At 38.3% G+C, this 20862-nt stretch overlaps 1 protein-coding gene and 1 long non-coding RNA gene across 9 annotated transcripts; one reads left to right on the forward strand and one right to left on the reverse strand.

Annotated features, from left to right (window-relative positions):
* The first annotated feature begins 609 nt into the window (after nucleotides 1-609).
* im:7151449 (complement decay-accelerating factor) lies at nucleotides 610-9598 on the forward strand. Of its 8 annotated transcripts, XM_058054506.1 has the most exons (13): nucleotides 673-714; nucleotides 1682-1757; nucleotides 2232-2332; nucleotides 3246-3428; nucleotides 3503-3602; nucleotides 4431-4501; nucleotides 4766-4945; nucleotides 5707-5799; nucleotides 7744-7782; nucleotides 8405-8443; nucleotides 8510-8558; nucleotides 8965-9032; nucleotides 9125-9598. In XM_058054506.1, exons 2-12 carry the CDS (start codon nucleotides 1693-1695, stop codon nucleotides 9011-9013), a joined length of 969 nt encoding a protein of 322 aa, XP_057910489.1. In that variant the 5' UTR covers nucleotides 673-714; nucleotides 1682-1692; the 3' UTR covers nucleotides 9014-9032; nucleotides 9125-9598. The 8 variants fall into 8 exon arrangements, with proteins under 8 accessions (XP_057910494.1, XP_057910492.1, XP_057910489.1 ...); XM_058054511.1 differs by lacking the exon at nucleotides 1682-1757 and having other exon boundaries at nucleotides 610-714; nucleotides 9125-9592; XM_058054509.1 differs by lacking the exon at nucleotides 1682-1757 and having other exon boundaries at nucleotides 659-714; nucleotides 2136-2332; nucleotides 9125-9594.
* A 3908-nt stretch (nucleotides 9599-13506) lies between these two features.
* LOC131105950 (uncharacterized) lies at nucleotides 13507-20823 on the reverse strand. Its single transcript, XR_009120029.1, has 3 exons — nucleotides 20673-20823; nucleotides 18304-18409; nucleotides 13507-17667 (listed from the first exon to the last, which is right to left on the reverse strand). It is a non-coding gene; the product is annotated as an uncharacterized LOC131105950 (long non-coding RNA).
* Nucleotides 20824-20862: the final 39 nt, after the last annotated feature.

Here is a 20862-nt window from a genome sequence, read left to right on the forward strand (position 1 = left end):
ACTGTGTGTAATGCAATATTAAATACATTAATCTAATCATTAACTTTTATTTATTTATTGTATTGCTTTGAGAACGCCGGAAAACGAGGACGTCAAGGTACCGCTTGTCAGGAGCTTCCTGCTTGGTTCCTTTCAAAGTAAAACTCCATTCAACGTGACGAACTTGAACAAAATTCTCATGAATTGAACAAAAACTTATAGCACGCTTGCTAACCTGCCTTCAACTACTTTGACTGTACATGAGTAAACTCAAATAGATTGAGTTCATGAAAGTAATACATGACAGGTACTTCCTTTCACAATAATCTGATCAATGATTTGAAATACAACCCAGGATGATTTTGTCATCATTGTACTTTTTTATAATGAATAAAGTCCTATAAATAGTCTTATTACATCATATACATGGGCAATCTAAACTATACACAGCCCGTTCATATTTCCAATCTGTTTTATCTGTTTGTAATAAAAAAAAATGTATGTGCTTTTTTTTCAGTGCTATACACGCATGTCCTCACAAACGTTCATTACGAGGAAAGAGGCTTTGAAAGAAAGCAAATTGAAGCGGAGTCTATATGACAACATGGTAAGCTTTATGACATGTGTGTGCAGAAAAGTTTTAATGCTGGGTGTTTCTTACCATTAGTATTTGTATCAAGAAGTTGTCACGGAGCTAGGGAAGTCACTGCTGAGCCAAAAAGCGAGAACTATCCCGTAAGTAGCTAAGACAGCTAAATAGTTTTATTTTATAGTCTTATTTATTTTTCTCCATTTTTTATAATTATTTTTGTATTATTATGCTAATTCTTTGGCCCTTTGTATTGAGTTGTGGACTCCTATAGAGCAGCTACACACAATAACCAGCACACAAAGCTTTCTAGTTCTTCCAGAATCTGCACCTATTCATCTGTATTTCTTTGGATTTTGTGGTTCCCTCGAAAATGGTCTTTTAATTTATTCCACCCACTCTGCTGTGGTTGGTCACACTCATCGCTAGCTGCAAATGGTATAGGATTTGATCATAAATGACAATGTATGTTTTTAAATTGTGGGAATCAGGAACTCCCATACGTGCCATTGCTGGAAAGTAAACAAAGGGGGAGGGTAGAGAGCTTTGCTGGCTTAAAGCCATGCCCTTATAAGGAAGTCTGCCCTTTGTGATGTCACAAAGGGTCAGTTTTACCACGCCTTTTGAAAGCAAGTGTTTTGAGCCATTCCAAACTTCTTTTAGGGCTCACTTCCAAATGCATAATCCTTATTATCTGAAACTTTGGCTTCGTTTTACACGAGATTACAACATTTTAACTACTTTTATAGGTCAGAAAATTGGAAAAATAGGTCAATTTTTAACATTTTAATATGAAACACAACACTGCTACTCTCAAATCAATATTGCCCTGCTGATTTGTCATGTGGAAAATTACCTGACTGCCATTGTTCTCACAGCAACCAAAAAACAAGCATTCAAAAACCAAATCAATGTGGAGGAAACAGCTGCACCCACAGGAAGTTTCTGTTGATCCCCTCAACGTATAGCAAACTGGCCCAAAATTCATACCTTCACTTGTAGAGCGCTATCTACCTCCCAAGGTGCTCAAAGCACTTTTACGAACCGTTAAGCAAATTTACGAACTGATGACACAACATTAGGAGCGACTGGATGTTCAATATCGTTCCCAAGGATACTTCGACATGATCATGGCAGGACGGAGGACTGTAGGTTGTAGAACCGACAACCTCCAGGTTCACCAAGTACTGTAAGCACACACACATTCAGTGATATGAAAAGTTTGGGCACTCCTGGTCATTTTCAAGATTTTCCTTTATAATCACTGATTGATGGGATCAATTTCAATGAAATATATCATATAGCAGACAAATACATATGATGTATCCTTGGGTGGGATACAAAAAGCTTCCTATTTGTTAATTCAGCGCTTTAACTGAAATTGCTGATCCAAGCAACTGCTGCTTTATCTTGAAAAAATCTTGAAAATTACCAGCGATATTCTACATTATGTAAAATGTCTTCTGTGTCAATCATGTTTGCTTTTCTTTTGAAGGCAGCATATTTCTCACTTCCTGGTTCTTTTCAGTCAACTTGATGACTGTAGTTTTCTTCACTCACTACTAAGAGGTGGAGTTGGAGGAGGAGAAAGCCACCTCTCTGCCTTATCAACCACAAGTTCCACCAGGACGGCATCGTGAATGAAGCACTTCTTTTTTTCCAGCATGGCTGACATAAAGGAGCTACTACTGCTGCTGCTGATGCGAAGTACCAGAACACTCACTTGTGTGCTCTTCTTCTCCGTCTTCGTGTGGAGGTCAGAAGGTGAGAACAAAGATGATTCAATGTGTCAGTTGCGCTCTTCAGATATGTGTTATCAATGCATCAGCTTAAATCTAGTGCTTTCCTTGAAAATATCTCCTACAAAATTTCAATTGTTGTATAGATGGAAAATTAATAAAATTAATAAAAATTAAAAATACAAAATTAAATATATATTTTTAAAAACTTACAGGAAGTGAACAAATGTAACAGTTACTGATTGTAAAAGTACCAGATGAAGGGGTAAGAATTATTTCAATTGTTATATGGATGGAAAATTAATAAAATTAATAAAAATTAAAAATAAAAATAACTTAAATTATATTGGGAAAGCAGGAAGTGAACAAATGTAACAGTTACTGATTGTAAAAGTACCAGATGGAGGGGTAGGAATGATTTCAATTGTTATATGCATGGAAAATTAATAAAATCAATAAAAATAAAAATCTTAAAAAATAAAATTAAGAAAAAAACTTAAATTATATTAGGTAGGAAAGCAGGAAGTGAACAAATGTAACAGTTACTGATTGTAAAAGTACCAGATGGAGGGGTAGGAATGATTTCAATTGTTATATGGATGAAAAATTAATAAAATTAATACATAAAAAAAAATTATATTATATTAGGAAAGCAGGAAGTGAACGAATGTAACTGTTACTTGTAAAAGTACCAGATGGAGGGGTAGAATTTAATAAGCTTTGCTTCTTCCTACTCCTTTTGGACATGTGGAACTGTGAACTGATTATGTGATGCATTCAATTGCAATCTGATGCATGTTCAAATGAAATTAAACCATTACCATTACCAAATTTGACATGCAAGCAGCTTTTTTTTAAAACAAGTTTTCCTACATTATTGGGGTCAGTCTCCCCTTTTGAATGTGTCCTCTAAATACTTTTTACTGTTTTTCCACCAGCTAATTGCCGCAGACCAATCCAAGAGGGCTTCGCCATAAACCCCAAACTGTGGCTGATGAACACTTTTCCGGATGGCTCCAATGTCTTTATGGTGTGTCGTAACGGCTACGAGCCGGAGAGCGGCTCTGACATGATGACCTGCCATGAAGGGACGTGGACTGAGTTGACTCTTAAATGCAAAAGTGAGATCTCTTTTCACTGTAACTGTCATGCTGTCGAGATGTCGTCAAATCAAAGATGTTTGTCCACCATCAAGGGAAGGACTGTGGTACTCCTGTTGCTAAGCCGAACATGAGGTTTGATACCAGTGGTGGCACCCTCTTCGGCGATTTCATAACTGTCATATGTGATGAAGGGTGAGTGAAAAAAAAATATGAATATACAAATATACATAGTGGGCCAAGGATAGGTGTACATTTCATTTTTTTAATCGCAGTTAATTGGTTCCATACCTGTGATAAGTGTATTTCTGTCAAATAGGATTCCTTATGAATGTAATTTTTGGAATTTTGGAATTTAAGGACAGTAAATCTGACCTATGACATAGTTTTTTTTATATTAGAGCCCTCTAGACATGAAATAGCACCCCTATACATTTATAATACCCATATTTTTTGTTTCTTTCAGCTTTTTCCTTATAACGGAGTCGCCACAGTGCGTCTGTTTTGATCCGCATAGTGGGGATTCAAACCCTGGGTATCCGCTCCAAAGTCCTGAACGCAAACCACTACATCACGGCGGCTCTACACTTATAATATCCATATGGTAGACAAAATAACATGACATTACATTAAGTGTCAAAGTTGCAAAGTTGCTGATCGTGGAAATTGAACTAGCCAATATTACAATAGTCAGTGTATTAGTATATTTTAATGAGTTCTTGTAGTGGTCAGAGTTTTATGGCTCCAAGGGGGGGTTTAATTTGGTATTTTGTTGATAAAGGTTGTCTACCAATGAGTTACACAGTTGACGTGCGTTTTTGAACGCTGCTATGGACAAATTTGATTGGCCAAGATGGCTGATGATGCACAAAATAAACATCTTCTGACCAAATAATTTTATCAAGAATGTCTGGTTGTATACCTACTTTTGGCCCCATGTTGTATATTAGTACAGTAAATATAAACACAAGCACAGGAACCCTTGGAGGACATGTTTGAGTGACTTTTCTTCTGTTTCCCCAGATACATGATTCAAGGATTGAACTACAAGCAATGCATGGCGAAAGGCTGGTTCGGGAGAGCAACATGTCAACGTAAATACTTCCATTTAAAATCAATGCAAACTTCACCTACTTCCACTATCTTTCTCAGATTGTTGCTTTATCATTAAGAAAATATTTGTGATTATTTGTGCAGAATAATAGGCCCAATGTCCTTAAAGATAGACAGGCTAATTGCAATCACAAAAAGAAAGGTGCTGCTAAAAATCTCTTATGTCGCAACAAACAAAATCGATACAGTATGACGATTGACTTAAAATTTCCAAGCTTTGACATTTCTATTTGTGTCACTCTTAGCCATAACTTGCCAAAAGCCTGCAAATGTGACCAATGGTAAAAGCTCATGGGATTCCGAGGGCTTCCCAGCGTACGGAGAGGTCATACAGTACGATTGTGATGCAGGATACACTCTGCTTGGGAACAGCAGCATTGTGTGCAAGAACAGTGAATATGATTCCCCGCCTCCTGAATGTAAAGGTAAGCTGATAAGACTGGTCCCTATATTACATTTTTACAGTATTCTTGGTTATATGTATGCTTTGAGACATGACAAATCTACGGTGGATTTTTTTTTTTTTTTTAAGGTGGATATTTTTAACAGCTGAAATGTGACAAAGAATATAAATTATACATACTGCAACCACACCCATCCCTTCAGCCCATGCTCACACAGGGACTGGGACACCCATACACCCCCCCACCACATTCTTAGGGGCTGCTGTTCTTGATTAATGTGTCCTGGAAAACCTAGAAAATGATTTACCAATTTCCGGTCATGGAAAACTTGCAAAAAAAAAAAAGAAACGTCAAATGTCCTGGAAACAGTGAATGTAGCCTTGCCGTTCTGCAAATGCACTAAAAGGTCCCCAGACCCAGTACCTGGTAGGGTCCCCCATTCAGAACCACCCTACCAAGCCATTCTCCCCCTGCTGGGCCCCCCCGGTTGGGGGCTGCCCAACATACATAATGTTGATATAGGTGTGTAAATACCATTGCGATGAATTAATCACATTGCTAGATGAGTTAACTCGCTTAAGGCACACACAATGACCAAAATGTAGCACCAAACCTTGTTAACATAATTATATTTTTTACATTCTTACATATAGCCCTATTTGAAATGACAAAAGGACGGTCTCATGATGAATTATATATTTCCGCGGTTATTTTACAATGAACGTTAGCCAATGAGAAGCATGCAGAAGACACCGTTACAGGTTGTTTTCCACATTTTGCAGAGGCGTCTACATCACGTCCATCAACCCCAACAGTTGTGCACAGAGATAAAACTATCACAGCCAGCACAGAAGCGACCATCACGACTTCACAGGGTACATACACACACGCACGGTATCTCTAGGCCACGCCTCTTTCGAGCTTTTTGTCTCTGATGGATTTGGTCAACAATGGCAGACAAGTGCTGACCACAAGTGATCTTTGTGTCAAGGTACAGACCTGATCAAAATCAAGACCAGTTGAAAAATACATTTTTCCACATTTGGACCATAATGAGGTTTTAAGTAGAGCTACAGTATGCAAAACAAAAAGGGGGAGTGAGACAAAAATGTGTTTTTTACCTGATCAAAAGTTTAAGAGCACAGGCTATAAAAGCCAATATCTGCTCAAAATTCTCATTTTCTGTCAGGCATTCACACGGTCATGCCCTCCTGATGACTATGAAGCTCAGCTTTCTCTTCTTGAACATGGTCGGATTGTAGCAAGGCCTCTCGCAGTGTGTCCTTGCTGCTGAGGTCGGATGTTAAATGTTAAAACATGTTTTCAAAAACTGATATTTAAAAAAAATAAAACTTGACATCTGAAGACATTTTGTACAAATGATTGATCAGAATGAAGAGAGGGGCCATAACAAGCAGGAAAGGGATGGGTGTCGAAAGGCAGAATGAAAAATGGAAAAAGTGAAATCAACCAAAAAAAGTGTGGTAAGCAATTGGAAACGATTGAATAGCATGGCATCACTAAGCGTTATTGGCTTTTGCTTGCAGAAATATTGAAAAGGTAAAAAAAAATTAGCAATGCTAATGCTTGCATGCAAAACCTAACATGATAGTGCTGAGTGTGTCAATGTTAATACTAACTTGATGTGTGCACTTTCTGGAGAAATTGTGTGTGAATTCTGACAAAGATGCCCAAATCCCAATGTTGCGCTAGCATGCTAACACATAGCCCTGATGAGCTGAGGCCGGACTGCGATGTTGCAGCTTGCATGCTAACGCATTGTCTTGATGAGCTGGTGCCGGACTGAAATGCTGCAGTTTGCATGCTAACACGTAGCCCAGACGAGCTGATGCTGGACTGAAATGTTGTATTTAGCATGCTAAGTGTGAACATGTTAACACCTAGCATGACTGTGCTAAATGTCAAAATAAGAAAACCTGAAACCTGAAAAAAATTACTACAAAGCTGGCATGCTAATATAATATACAAGCATATTAACAGTTAGCATGTTAACATGTTTCATGTTATCATGAAAACACTCAGTATAGGTTTATACCTTTCAAAATAGCAAAAATGTCATGTTAATACAATAACAATGCTAACATACTAATAGTTAGCATACTAACACCTAGCCTGAAAACAGTAAACACCTAGCATGCTAGTGCCACTAACATGCCACTAACAGCATTCACACAATGGCTAAAAATGCTACTATGGTAATGTTATTATGCTAGCAATGCTAACATGCTAGCACTTAACTTGAAAGCACGGTGTTTCTGAGTTCTACTGATGGACACAGCTATAAATGCTACTATACTAATATTGGCATGCACACCTGGCATGTTAGCACTAAGTGTCTGTGTTTATTAATTTTCAAATAAGGCAGACAAGGCTACGATGCTAGTTACTAGGCAGTTAACATGTGAGTTAGCATGCTAGCAATACTAACAAGCTAACTGCTAGCATGCTAACACATAACATGACAGCACAATATACCAGGAACACTAAATTGAGTTGTACATTTTGACTTTGGAATATTTTAAATGGTTGAAAAATGCGGCAGCAGTAACAATTGTTACGTTTTTAAAGAAAAGTGGTAAGTTTGTGTAAAGCGCAAATTTTAGTCATGTGAAAAATAGGTAGCCTGGAAGCCAGGAAGTACAAACAAAATGGGTGAATTTAGAATTCTAAATGAGAGGAACCATAGGAATCAGTTGAAAAATTTATTAAAAATGGGAACATCAATGACAAAAATGTTTTTGATTTTTTGAAAATTTCTGAATGTTTATAAATATCTGAATACTGTGTAATCTTTACAGAAAATAATCTGATGACTGCAGACGCTAACAAGGAAGTTGGTGAGTTACTCACATTAACCCTTAAATGCACGAGTGATTGGACCCTACACTCTTCCATAAGTGGGTCAAAAATGACCCAAACTAGAATCAATGCGTTTTTATGCCAATTTTGCCATTTTGGTTAGGAATAATTACTTGTATGATATTTAGTATTATATTTAGGACCACACAAGAATGATTTCATGTTAGAAACGTCTTATTTTTTCACTTTTTTCCATCTTAAAAAAAGAAAACGACCTCGTAGTTAAAAATGTTCATGGCACGATATCAAAAATATGTTTTTTGAAGAATACCTGGAATATGAAATGATTTTTTATTACAAAGATATTTCAAGAAAACAACCTGACCGGGTCATTTTTGACCCACTTATGGAAGGTTGGGGTAGTAACACAAAAACAAAAATTTCTTAAAACATATAAAAGGTAAGTTAAAAATGTGAATGGCATGATATCAAAAACATGTTTTTTGAGCAATACCTGGAATATGAAATGATAACAATTTTTCATTACAAAGATATTTCAAGAAAACAACCTGACCAGGTCATTTTTGACTCACTTATGCATCTAAGTGTTAAATGTTGATGTCTACTTGACTGTATAATTCTATATATGTCCTCTTACAGATTATCTCCCTTTAATCGCCATGGTTGGTGTTCCACTAGGTAACGTTCCCGCTTTACTGAATGTTGCATAAATCTAAGTTTAAAACAATGTTTACTTTCCTCCAGGCGTAGGCATAGCGGTGTTGTGTCTGTATAGGCTTATCAAAAAGAAAGGGTGAGTTTCAATATTTTCACTATTTTGTTGTATCAGTTTCTTTTCTGATTTTTTTCATGATCGATGAGGCGTTTTGTTTGGTTCGAGATAAGGAAGTCGGTTGCTAAGCATCCGAGCAAAAAACAGATATCAGTATAGTAAATTACACTGATGCTACTATGCACACTAGTAAGGGGAGGAAAAAGTATTGGGACACCAATATTAAATTAATTTTACAAAGCTGCTCTGCCAAGTGGTGGGTGTATACACATTTAGTAGTTCTTCCTTTATACGTGCACATTATTTGTGTGTCGTTTTTGAGTCATCATACTAACAAACACCACCTGCTGCCTTGACGTATTCACCATAACATCTAAAATGGGTATCTTAAGAACAGAAAACACGTTTTTTTTTAACTTCAACATAGGTCATATGACACCAGAGAAGGCCTGAAGCCCAGGTTATTCAATGTCTAGAAGCCCCACCTCACCAAAGGTACTGGTGCGTTCCAGTACGTGAACGTAATAAATAAACATAGCAGTGGAATTCTGCAGATTTTGACGAGATTTGTGTTTTTACCTCCCAAGCATCTGATTGGAAGAGTGCTGGAAAACATCTGGGAGCCAGGAAGGACTTGCCAACGTGCTGCAGCAGTTCCTTCGACTGAAGGGAAGAAGAAAGAAAAGGGAATTTAATAGTATCGCGCGTCCACTGGCGCATGAAATCAAGCACTTTTTTGTAATATTTTTGTTTGTAAATTTTCAATACTTCCTAAAATGTTTTCTATTTATACTTATTTATATTGAAAACTGGAATAAACACTAACTTCTTAATGTACGCTGTATTTCAGGCCGTGCAAACGTAATGTGGACACTAGCTTATTAGCATGGACGAGGGGGTGTTACAATGTGGTTCAGTGCAGTGCCTGATAATAATAAAAAAAAAACACACAATCAACTGCATTCTTTTCTTTTGCACGTTCTTGGGCCTCATTGTGGGGCCCTTTTGCTCAGCGAGTTCCGATAACGGAAGGATAACAGGAGAAAGAATGCAGTAGACGCTCATGTACCACTAACCAATGCCATGCAGTACTGAATGTACCGAACATATATTAATGTACATGTATAGACCTCCAAGTCAGTGTACAGCTTGTACATTGTTTTTTTTTTCCTCTTTTTCTTTTCTCTCATTGAGTAAAATGACTGCATGTGGATATCATTTCAAATAATACTAATATACATAATATCTAAAGTACAGATTTTTTAAATATATATATAATTAAATATATATAAATATTTTATATTTTAATAAGTATATTATAGTATAATTTGTTAAATATTTGATATTTTCAATTTCAAATGAAGCAATAAAAAACATATATTTAGTAGATAAAACAAATCAAATTATACTATCCCACTTTTATTTATTAATGAGAAAAAAATAAATATAATGCATTTGTAATCATACAAATACTACATGAGGTAATTGAACTATAAATTTTAATTTATTTTTTATTTTTTGAAAAATAAAATGCCTTAATTTATTCTCTTTAGTTACTGTATTTATTTTTAATTTTGAATGTACATAATAGGTGAATTAAATTTTATAATTTGCCAAAAATACAAACAGGCCGTTGTACAGCATTTGTTGCCGTTTAAGAAGATTGTTTTTCTACTTTCTATCAATCCAAACCCCCAATTTTTTTTTTTTTTGCATCAGGGGATTTGACCACATCACTCAGGTTGATGATGTCATGATGTTTGCTGTAAAAGAGTCGTTTCGAATGTTCTTAGGAGACGTGAGCAAACATCAAGCCCCACTGAAAGAGGGAAATCTCTGCTGCAATTAAATGGATCCCACTAATAAGCACGTTCCCAGGCTGCAAAACAGCAGCTGCAAGCAGAAACTCCTTGTGGTCATGTGTACTCCTGCTCCTGGCCATGTGTACCCCTGCTCCTGGTCATGTGTACTCCTGCTCCAACCAGCGCAGTATTAACGATTCAACCTTACATTAAAGTGAAAACAAACATGGAAGAAGGGATGGGATCTCTGCACAGGAAAACCTATTCTCCCAGTTTCATCTCCCATCACCAAGCTGTGTACATGCGCCACAAACACAACCAAATCATACATGGGAGTTGCAGTCTCAAAAGCTGTTCAAGTGTCAGATGTTGAGCTCTGTAAATGTAAACTAGTCGCCCTTGTAATGCAACAAACGGGAAGATTGATACTTGCTCAGTGATAGTATTCCCTACTGGCATAATTATTATAATTATAGGACCCATTCAGGGAGTGAAGTAGTCAAAAGTAATGTTAGAAAACTATATTGTGATAGGCATCTTATTATGTAATACACAATTTTGTGGTCCATTTAATGCAATTTTGATTCATATACTTTATTCATATACATGCAATCATGCTCCCACTCATCCACTAAGGAGTTTTGATATACATTATGTAGAATTATTAAGGGTGTTACGGGACGATAAAAATGTGGAAAATATATGAATATATAGAGGCTGCACAGTGGAGAGTGGTTAGCGCACAGGCCTCACAGCTAGTAGACCTGAGTTCAATTCCACCCTTGGCCATCTCTGTGTGGAGTTTGCATGTTCTCCCCGTGCATGCGTGGGTTTTCTCCGGGTACTCCGGTTTCCTCCCACATTCCAAAAACATGCTAGGTTAATTAGCGACTCCAAATTGTCCATAGGTATGAATGTGAGTGTGAATGGTTGTTTGTCTATATGTGCCCTGTGATTGGCTGGCCACCAGTCCAGGGTGTACCCTGCCTGAAGACAGCTGGGATAGGCTCCAGCATGCCCGCGACCCTCATGATGATAAGCAGTAGAAAATGAACAAATTAATATAGGAATCTACTTTATATTATATACTTTATATTGTATTATATATTGTATACAGACGCTTATCCTCGCAAGGGATGTGGGTATGCTGGAGCCTATCCCAGCTGACTTACGGTGAGAGGCGAATACACCCTGGACTGGGTGACACCCCTAATAATTATGTAAATATATCCAAAGACGATATTTTAAAAAATGGTCTATATCATGCGTGTATCATGTGGCACTGAGCATTCAGGCTTAGTATGTTGCTGTTTTTGTTCTGTGGCTCTCATCGTACTTTTCTTTTGTGACACCACTGTTAGCCTAATGAAGTGATGACAGTGTCCATTACTCAACATGGGAAGCCATTTTACTCCCATCCTGTTTGTCATGGACAGGAAAATGGTGAAGCCAATTTGTGCTGTGGCCTTTCCGAGGATGGGAATTGAATTTGTGCTGACACCGAAGTTGATGATGATGTTCACGTACAGTACATGACAAATTCATATTTTATCACTGTTCAACAACATCCTGTTTCACACAGCCTAGAATTCTCATTTAGTCGAAACTGAGCTGTTAGCATCAGCTAATCCCAGATGACTTCATTGTGGACTGTTGACATGTATGCTCTTAGACTGTCTTTGTTTTTTTAAGGTTTGATTTATTATTATTACTTACTTGCCCCTACACATTGTCACACCTTTTTTGGATCCAGTTTGACCGAGATTGTCAAGTCTGTGACTCTTTATCACTTCTGAGTCAGCCTTCGTGTCCCATTCTTAGTCTATTTGCGTCATTTCTCAGTTAGGGTATAATAAACTTTTAACTGTGACGCAATAGACTTACAGTTTAAGGAACTTCCTTTTTAAGATGTAATTTGATCCCAACATTTAAAAACTTATGGTCTCATAACATTGCAGTATCACTATATTCTATATTTCATATATTCATGTATTTTTTTATTTTTTTTTTAAAAATTTTTAGCAGGATGCATATAACCTTTTAATGTTATGCAATGGCAGTCCATACTTCAAGTGAGTTCCAAATTGGACTATTTTGGATAAAAATTAATTTATTCATTTTCTACCACTTATCCTCACGAGGGTCGTGGGGGGTGCTGGAGCCTATCCCAGCTGTCTTCGGGCGAGAGGTCGGGTACACCCTGGACTGGTGGCCAGCCAATCACAGGGCACATATAGACAAACAACCATTCACACTCACATTCATACTTATGGACAATTTGGAGTCGCCAATTAACCTAGCATGTTTTTGGAATGGAGAATAATAGAGAACAGATATGCTAACACAATGGTTATTCAGCTACACAAAAAATAAACATGAACAGAAAAAGAAAATTTGGCCAGTATTTATGTGCCATAAACAGTTTTTTCATTTATAAGTCGCTCTGGAGTATAAGTCGCAGGAACAGCCAACCTATGGAAAAAATTGCAACTAAAATATGGTATATCCAGTTTATCATCACTTTCCCACGGTGCTCCAAATCTGAGATTCGCCTGAACCAAAGAATCTTGTTGTCAATGGTGACGCCAACAATAACAACTCTTTATCCACTGCAAGTTTTGTGCTTCCAAAGTCCAAGTCGGGAATCTTTGGAATCCTTTCCTTGACAGCATGAAAGCCTTGGATTTTGTAGGTTTAAAGGTAATCTTCCGATTGGCTGCTCATGCACTCTTCTTCTCAAGATCTCTGTTTAGACTAGCTAAAACACTTGTGCTCTTACATGCAGATCTTATTGTTGCAAACAGTGGAGTCATCAGCATTGGTCCCATTTTCCTAGTTTTCTATTGTAAACAAATATTGTTCTGAAATCTGTCTGAATGTGTTCATCATTAATGATTGGGTATGCTATGGATCTGTTACAACTTTGTAACAGTAGAGTGGAGCACTTTTACAAAAGTAAACATAGACAGAATTCCGTTGTGCACTCGTAAGGTCTGACTTGTGTTTGTGTCACTCTGGCATTCTGACAGAAACAAATACAACATAACCTTCAGGACACAGTAAATACTGTGTGGGTGGAAATGACAACAAAACCATAAACAAATACATTTACTGCAAATATACTTGAAAATGCTTGTAAACTTGAAGGAGTTGTGAGTGTGAATGGTTGTTTGTCTATATGTGCCCTGTGATTGGCTGGCCACCAGTCCAGGGTGTACCCCGCCTCTTGCCTGAAGACAGCTGGGATAGGCTCCAGCACCCCCTACGACCCTTGTGAGGATAAACAGTAGAAAATGAATGAATGACTTGAAGGAGTTGATGTCACAAGTGATGCAGATGCAATGCAACTTTTGATGCAAGCCAAACTATGGAATAGATGATGAGGCAGCTATTAATAAGCACAGCAAAAATATAACTCAGATAGCTAAAAGGCCAAAGCTAAAACCTATGTTGCACTGTGAGAAAGAAATACAAAAGTAACTTATTAAAAAGTGATGAAATTAGAATAAATAGTCCTCTTGGAAGGCAAGTTCTAACAATAAAAGAATAGAAAACAGGCTGAATAGATGTAAGATATGCTAACACAATGGTTATTCAGCTATAGAAAAGGTATCTAGTGTCTATGTAACATAAACAGTTTTTTCATTTATAAATCGCTCTGGAGTATAAGTCGCAGGAACAGCCAACCTATGAAAAAAAGTGCCGACTTATAGTCATTTCATCCCGAGGGCCAAAAGGGGAAAATGTGACGGTGTGTTTTTAACAGAAAAACCAGTGGAGGGTTGACTGCACGTCAGGCTTGATGCAGACACTCCCTGTGACTCACATGGCGTCTAAAGTGAGGCACATCTGGGGGCTTCGAGGATGGATCTAAGAGCCGATCTTTGCCAGGAATAAGGCCTTGAATGAATACGAGGCTATCCCTACTTAGTTATTAAATGTTTAAATTACTGTTCTGTTTATATTACATGTAAGATACTAAGTAACAGTTAGAGCACATTTTAACCACTACAGAAGGATTTGTCACCTGTATCACATAATATGTCAAATACACCCACCTCTATTTGACACCCAGATCACTGGAACGACTTTGAGAAAGTTAGTAAAGAAGTGAATTAGTTATGAGGCTAAAGTTAGAGTGCTGTTTCAGGACTGAAATTGCGTGGGAGTATTCGGTGGAAGGCTGATTCACAAGAGTGAATGCAAGAGTGCTTAACTGCATCTTCTTATTCCTTATTTACTATTATTTCCCACAGCTGTTTCAACATAAAACTCTTCCTGGGAACATGTGATGAAATAAGTCCGAAGAAAAGTATTGTGTACAATATATGTCCTAAGTGAAATGGTCTAAATATTAAGTATTTAACTTGAGGACAAAGTTGCAACATTTGAAAGTTATGGTGGAAAATATCAAATCAAAACAGGGTGGGCTAATCATCCATCTTTTCAAGTATATTTCATTTCAATATTTTAATGCAATATATTTTTGTACTGCTACAGTCAGTATGTCGTCATCCATAAAACAGCACAATTAAGTGTAACTTGGCAACACCAAAAACAAAGAATATAATCTCTTCTTTGCAACAACCTACAGTATAGTCACATATACCAAACAGCATAAAAAAATGTGTTATTGTGGCACAACAATTCATGCATTTAATTAGAAATGGAGTGTTGATTTAGTTCCCCCAGAAGGACTCATAATATCTGAACTTATAAATTATGTTAGACCACCCTTAAAAACAACATAGTTGACAAAAGAAGTTAAATCATATTAAATTTAGTGATTTAATAACGTATAATAATATTGTTACACATATAAATGATCAATAATGTAAAAACATGACACAATTGGTTGGTACAAAAATAGATATATTTCATATATTTATTAGAAACAAGTCAATACTTACCCTGATTGATGTCACAATGCTGCCGTCTGCTGGCCACGTAAGGAAACACACAATGAGGCTGTGTCGAGTTTCCCTCTACATTGTAACCGATTTCAAATGGTGCTAGACATGATGGAAACTCTGAACACCAAAAGAAAACGGTCAGCCTTGGTGAGGGCGGGCGGGCGGAGGGGTTGTAGTCTGCAATGATGAACACGCATCATGCTGAAAGACAAAATGTGTGATAAAGCTTTGTATTGGTTCTCATGGCGAGACATGGTGGCCCTCCTGAAGTCCGTTCCCGCTCAAGAACACCGATTTCAAATGGTGCTAGATTTGATTTGATACTCTAAGACACCATCTGAAACCGGTTCCCTGGGGAGGACGCCACCTCTGGCTGTGATGGTCCCCGGGCTCGAGGCTGCCATCTGCAACACGCAAAAAAAATACTATTACATTTTGACATCTGCATCATATTACATTGAAAACATATTGTGACACATTTTACTGTTTTTAAACATTTTACTGATTAAACATTTAGCTCCAATGTACGATAGCTACTTGATAAAAACACATTTGATATAAAATCCTGAAAAGTAGGCTGCTCTGTGGAGAAGTGTTTAGCGCGGAGACCTCACAGCTGGGAGACCCGAGTTCAATCCCACCTTCGGCCATCTCTGTGTGGAGTTTGCATGTTCTCCCCGTGCATGCGTGGGTTTTCTCCGGGTACTCCGGTTTCCTCCCACATTCCAAAAACATGCTAGGTTAATTGGCAACTCCAAATTGTCCATAGGTATGAATGTGAGTGTGAATGGTTGTTTGTCTATATGTGCCCTGTGATTGGCAGGCGCCCGAAGACAGTTGGGATAGGCTCCAGCACCCCCTGCGACCCTCGTGAGGATAAGCAGTAGAAAATGAATGAATGAATCCTGAAAAGTTTTTAATGTCAACATGGACACCATAGCAGGTCAACAACAATCCCAACGATATAATCACTGATGCGGTCAGGAGTGGTTCATTAAAAAATATACACATAGCAGCCTTTTGTTGTGGCCAACCTAAGGCACAAGTGCAATAATAATCCGACACATCTTAATATGTCACACTTGTGAGGTGGATGGATTATCTCGACAATGGAAAAGTGTTCATGAACAGCCCTTCAGACAGATTTGTGAACGATGACATCGACCTTTTGTGTCCATAGAAAGAGTTTTACGTCTGTCAGTTCAGGACAAAAAAATAGAAGCATAAACCAAAGTGCTGCATTTCTGTTTTTGTTGAGAAAATTATAAAGTAAATATTAATAATTGTCCCCTAATCCAAAAACCTCAGTGTGTCTTTCCATGACAATTTGACTGCCACATATTAATCCCCACTGCCTTGTGATTCGCTGTCGGCTTCTAAAAGAACTGTCACCATGGCTTTTCATTTAAGTCCGCAACGCGACTTCTCGTTGCTCCCCATGGCATCCTGGACTAGGCACATACCAACTTTTTATAGCCCAAACCGTTATGTCACGTAAACCCTGAATGCCCAGTTATGTGTGTGCACATATAAACAAGAGTAGGTGGTTAATCCTCTTATAGATTAGAGCTCCTAATTTATCAGGTGCGAGAGAAACAAATTCATCAGGCTAACGCGTTCTACATCAAAATTGTTTGTGCCGAATATCGACGAGCGGTCGTTGCACAATGTTGACGCTTATAGTTGTAATTTGATTTGTACGTTGTTATGAATCGATTTGTTTGGGAGTTACAATGTTAGCGGTGACCAGCAGCGACTCAGCGTTATTACGGTCAACTGAGTCAGAGTTCACAAAATCCAGCAGATGACTCATGTTCGTTCACTTATCTAACGTACTATAAATGCTCCGATTAACACCTCTATTTAACTAACCACCACTATAAAGCAAATGGCCTTTGTGGTTTCTAATTAGCAGAGTCAAAAACATTAGATTTACGCGGCTGTAGGGAACCTGTGTATGAACTCAACCGTGATATTAAACGGAACTGCAAAAAAAATTGCCCATCATTTACAATCATTCTGTGAACACATATTTCTGTGCATTATAACACGAGAAAACAAGTTAATATGAGCATGCTAACAATGCACGCCATTGGAACATACCTATTTCAACTATGATTTAATCGTTTGATATACATGCTGTGACCATGCATTAACACGAACACTGATAACATGTAATATTTGCAGTATCTTGACATATTTTGATGATTTAAAACACTATCGAAACTTCGTTTCCAAGCGTATCGATACGCATACTCATGTATGCAAGTTCCACCAACAACAGCCACAATGATACAGCAACAACACTTCCGATGTCCGCTCTCATCGGGATGGCTGTATCTTCCAGCACAAGACTCCAGTCCTCAGGTAAAAAACGCTGAGCGAGTTTATCCACTCTACCATCTGTGAATGACGCTGAGACAAACGGTTAGCGAGGCGTCGTGTTAGTCCATTTAGTTATTTTTGTGAGGGGTTTAGCATCAAAATAGGTATTTTCCATGACGTCCATTGTTAGCTAGCTAATATAAACTTTTTTTTGCGTCAGAATGCACAGAAAAGGGCAAGAAATATGTGTTCATGTTTCATATAAGGATTGTGAATGTTCCCCTTTAATGCTCGCTGAGCAGTTAGCTCCATACTGCAATTACAACATTGGTTCTCGTTCACAAATTATGGTAAAAAATGTGGTAAAATATCTTTCCAATTTTTCTTATGCTCCAAATCATTATTAAAGTAAAACAATGACTATTTTGAATTTGATAAAGAATTACTTTCCATTAATATCAAGTCCTTTTTGTGGTTTAAAGAATAAACACTGCTATAATTAGCGCATTTATTGCAATAGTGCTTGCATGGCAAAATCAATATGTTTTGGAATACATACTAAAATGTATTTGTATGTATTTACTGACAAAGGCTACATTATTTCATATTATTTCATATTATTTCAAATGCCACCCCAGCCTCTTTCATGAGTGGATATAAATCTGATATATATTCAATGCTACAGCAGTCTATCCGACCTATACATGTATTAGTGAAGCAGCTCACCACTCCTGACCCAATTCTCAGCCAAATGCTCCTCGGAACAGACGTGGGAGGAAGTGCCCCAAAAACTGCCATCGCCAAACGTCTTGCCATCTTCCTCCTTAGTCTCCTGTGTGAAAAAATATGGTTAAGAAAATGTTTACTCTCATTGCACAAAATCCTTGATATTGCCACAAATGCACCAGGACTGATATGCTATGTTTACTTCCATAAACACACACAAGAGTGTGACGTTGTGTTTTGTGTGTATTTGCATCACTTCCCAAGTGCAGCATGTTCACATTACACACAAATACAAGTCACATTTTTTTGGTAATGTGAAAAACTACATAACAGGATCGAATTTAAACAAAAAATATCATACCCTGCAGTGTGAGCGTAGTCAAAAAGACCAAATCAAGGCTCTGGAACTTTATGCAGTTCATTTTCTAATTAGTGTGTAAACCAGTAGTTTACAATATTAAACTTTTTGGCATGTTTTCTAAATGAATAAGACGTTATCCTGTTGGAGTTATCCAACATGACTTCATGACTGGACTGGTCCGCTTTGATGACGATCGTAACATTTTGACTTTTAATGTGAAACAGCAACACATTATCTTATATTACCAGCTCAGTAAGGAAGAACTTCAAAGGCACTGATTTGTTTTTGGAACACTTAAATATGTTTTTAGCCCATTTGGCAGACGGCTAGCTGGTAATGATACCTGTGAACAAACGTGGCCTCACACTGGTCTATTAATACATCATCATCATCACTGAGTGAAGCCCAGGTTTAATTATAGCACCTCTTTCCTCGGGGTCTATAATCTCAGCATGAAAGGGCCGTGTTCGCCGTAGCTTTTATGAGGTGCGCAGGTGATACCGGGGCCTGTGGTTATAAACACATACGTCCGCACGGAACCATATTTGTGTTGTTGCAGTTGTTGCTATGCTGTTCTTGTCAGGGACAATCCTACGGTACGCTGTGTAAACGCAATGCCCTCCTGTCTGCCATTTTGGACAGGTTGTTTAGCCTCATAAAGAGCGGCGGTAGAATAACTATTAAGGTCTCGATTCCTTGTATGTGAAAGTGGGTCATGTGGTGCGCTGGTCAGTCTGTGGAAAGTCGTTTGGGGCACCAGAGTCATGGTTCTAAAAAAAAAAAACACTGATTATTTGATTTATATTTACAGCAATGAGCTTCATTTAAATGGTTCACTAAAGGAAATCCACTCATGTGCATCTGATTTTCATCCCACGTGGAGAGAACGTTATCTCCTGCCTCTCTGAGGGGTCAGCAACCGGTAAGCAACCACACCCCCATGGACGCAGATCAGCCTCCATGTGTGTCATGACCTATTGTGCCAGTGCAGTTGTGATGATACTGGTAAATATTTACTCTTTTTCCAGAACACATTCCTTCATTTTAATGGTGGTTTTGTCTACGATCTGGACTTCTGAAGCATATGATTCAAAATCTCCTCAAACTGACTCATATGTTCTACATGGAAGCATCTGCATTCGTTCTGTCTCCATCTGTTTATTTATCCTATTGAATGCCAACGTCCCTGACTAGGAAGGACCAGGAAGGCCCAGGAAACAGGCTCCAGCAACTCAGCACTGCCCTCTTGTGTTCTACAACGGGAGTCGCTGTCATCATATCAAGTGCGCACTAAAGGGGAGCGAGATTATTGTTGACCTGGCTACTGTGACGCAGCAAATGTTGTTGACACCTGAAACACGACACAGGTTGCGTCACCGCTGTGTTACTCACTCCACCCCGCAAACAATTTATATTTCTTTAGTAATGACAAACAATGGCGCAAAGAAACGGACTTGTCCACTTCAATTCAAAGTAAAAAAAAATAGGCTTCCATTAAAGGGCCGTGCCAATCGGGACTGCGTAACATCTCCCACAACGGGATTACGCACTGTGCATCTCTTGCGCAGCATCCTATTCGCAGCACACGCTTTGTTTACATCATCTCATCTTCGCAAATAGGCCAAAGTCGACTTTTTTCGCCAAACACAACTTGACAAAAGCCCGCTACGTTCACGTTCTTTGCGGAAATTCCCACTGGATCTCACCGAGGATCGCCTGCGCCTGCTTCCCTCTGACGCAGTTTCATTTACCTGTTGTCACGTCGAACATACAACATTGTTGTTTTTTCCAACAGTACACATGAGCACTTGTCGTCAGCAGTCACCTCACTTCGGTGTTATGGCGACGAGGGAGGTGTTTTTGTTATTTTAATCACATTCGGACACTTACAACAGCAACACCTTTTATTGTGAGCGCTTCACGCATTAGGAAGTACTTAAGTAGTATTCTCGACGCCACATACGCAGCGCAGCGACGCTCTCGTCTCACAATAACATAAATAACTTACGTGTTTATCCCGGGGACTGTCTCCCTGCCTGAGCCGAAGGTGTGTCGTCTTGCCCTCCACCACGCCAGGGGAAGGCTGTGTCCGCGGCTGTCCCCTCCGCTGTCACTATCGGCCCAAGTACGCACGTTTATCGCTGCGTAGCTCCAGTACGATAAACAGAACGATTTTCCATAGCGCAAGCAACGAAAGC

Source organism: Doryrhamphus excisus, chromosome 18 (assembly GCF_030265055.1).
Source record: "Doryrhamphus excisus isolate RoL2022-K1 chromosome 18, RoL_Dexc_1.0, whole genome shotgun sequence".
Taxonomy (NCBI): Eukaryota; Metazoa; Chordata; class Actinopteri; order Syngnathiformes; family Syngnathidae; genus Doryrhamphus; species Doryrhamphus excisus.

Coding starts and splice junctions, on each gene's coding strand:
- im:7151449 (XM_058054506.1), top strand. CDS start 1,693: ATGATCATGGCAGGACGGAGGACTGTAGGTTGTAGAACCGACAACCTC. Junction 1,758..2,231: donor CTCCAGGTTCACCAAGTACT/GTAAGCACACAC, acceptor CTTTTTTTCCAG/CATGGCTGACATAAAGGAGC. Junction 8,444..8,509: donor CATGGTTGGTGTTCCACTAG/GTAACGTTCCCG, acceptor ACTTTCCTCCAG/GCGTAGGCATAGCGGTGTTG.